Below are 2,033 nucleotides of genomic sequence, written 5' to 3' on the forward strand. Positions count from 1 at the left end.
GCCTTGGAAATGAACTGAGATCATTCTATTGATTTTTTTAGATTGCCCCCAAGTACTGCATTTTGGTCTAAATCCAAACAAAGCAGCAGGTAATACACCTGGCCATGGCTCACCCCATGATGTTTGATGAGACTCCAAAATACTAAATAAGCAGAGAGTATGAAACCCCAGAATATGTTCTTCATGCCCAAAAGTGGACTCTGTATTCTGGGGTTGCATACTCCCTGCTTATTCACTATTTTGGAGTCTCATCAGACACCATGGGGTGATCCATTGCCAAGTGTATTACCTGCAGCTTTATTTGTCTTTAGTTTATATCCTTTGAACTGAACAGTTCAGAATGTCAGCATGAGAACTGACCCAGAGATTGCTTTTTTTTAAAAATTATTTTGGTTTCAAGTCTTGCTAAAGAGTATAAAAATATTCCATTCACATTTTATGTTTTTACTAGCCAGATCATGCTCAGTAGCCATCCGAATGGCAAAATATAGTAGAAATCAATTTCCTTTTGTTTCCATTCTCTTGGGCATAAACAAGTCCCCACTCTAAAGTCGACTGGCAAAGTAGCTTTAAGCCATTATAATAATCCTTTTAAACGTGTGTGTGTGTGTATATTTTTTAAGTTATTTGGTGTTTTCAAGCATGAAAATAAATCCGGAAAATGTTTTCACTGAGTTTTAGGTTAACGTAAGAATGTTACAAGATTTGTAAGTTTCACAGATTCCCTATCAGAATATTTAAACTCTTTTCAATATTTTGGAACAATGAGGAGTAGATAGAGCATTCCTTCTTGATTAGAGAAAAGTCTCTTACTATCTCTTTCTTTTTTCTAATTGCAAGATGTTCAGTTTTCCTTTCAAAAGTGCAAAAACCTTAGGGGTTTCCTCACCAGTACTAAGAGGAGTCTGAGTCTGTTTCTCAAGGAAGCAGGCCCTTTTGTCTAGCTCTGTGCCATTTTCAGACAGGAGTTAATTGGCAAATTTATTTTTCTCATCTCCTTAGGTACCACCAAGTCTGAAGATCGTGCTGCTTTGCTAAAGAAATTCAATGAACCTGGGTCCCAGTATTTCATTTTCTTGCTGAGCACAAGAGCTGGAGGCCTGGGCTTGAATCTCCAGGCCGCTGATACTGTGGTCATCTTTGACAGCGACTGGAATCCTCATCAGGTGTGCATCTCTCTGCCTTTGGTGCCCTAGCCTCCCTTCTGGAGAAGACTGGGGAGGCTAGCGGTTCCCTCATATGCATTTATGGGGCAGAGCGCATTCCTAAACAAGTGGACCATGTCTCCAAAGGGAAAACAGTCCAACACATTCTTATGTCTACTTTCTTATATCCCTTGAAACATAGATATTGAGACGTCTTACACATGCCTTTGGTGTGCCTTTGAAGAGTTCAAGTTTGCAGGACAAAAACTCAAGGTTCCCCTTCATTTTAAGCCCCTCCATCCCCCATCTCCTGGGATTGCCACTGAGCAAAGTGTATTTGAAAGTGTTAGTTGCTCAGTTGTGTCCAACTCTTTGCGGACACGTGGACTGTAACCCACCAGGCTCCTCTGTCCTTGGAATTCTCCATGCAAGAATACTCGAGTGGGTAGCCATTCCCTTCTCCAGGGAGTCTTCCTGACCCAGGGCTTGAACCTGGGTCTGCAGTGGCAGGCGGATTTTTTACCATCTGAGTCACCTGGTAAAAATGAGTCCTAGAAAGCTGGAAATAATGTCCCCCAAGGTCAAACAATTTGTATATTAGGTTTTTATTCTGTGTGTTTTATTTAAAATCGTCGTCAAAAAATATTCTATTCTGTACACCTAAAACATTTTAAATCAACTATACTTCAATTTTTTAAAATGGGAGAGGGAGAGGGTGGGAAGATTTGGGAGAATGGCAATGAAACATGTAAAATATCATGTAGGAAACGAGTTGCCAGTCCAGGTTCAATGCACGATGCTGGATGCTTGGGGCTGGTGCACTGGACGGCCCAGAGGGATGGTATGGGGAGGGAGGAGGGAGGAGGGTTCGGGATGGGGAACACATGT

At 41.5% G+C, this 2,033-nt stretch overlaps 1 protein-coding gene across 1 annotated transcript in view; it reads left to right on the plus strand.

The window, feature by feature from the left end:
• SMARCA2 (SWI/SNF related, matrix associated, actin dependent regulator of chromatin, subfamily a, member 2) overlaps positions 1 to 2,033 on the plus strand; it is a 183,535-nt gene that overhangs the window by 98,810 nt on the left and 82,692 nt on the right. Inside the window, exon 24 of the mRNA XM_010860733.1 lies at positions 1,003 to 1,166. Coding sequence (XP_010859035.1) covers positions 1,003 to 1,166 — 164 coding nt within the window. The remainder of the gene's footprint in view (positions 1 to 1,002; positions 1,167 to 2,033) is intronic.

The sequence above is a fragment of the Bison bison genome, unplaced genomic scaffold (assembly GCF_000754665.1).
Source record: "Bison bison bison isolate TAMUID 2011002044 unplaced genomic scaffold, Bison_UMD1.0 scf7180017864469, whole genome shotgun sequence".
Classification (NCBI taxonomy): Eukaryota; Metazoa; Chordata; class Mammalia; order Artiodactyla; family Bovidae; genus Bison; species Bison bison.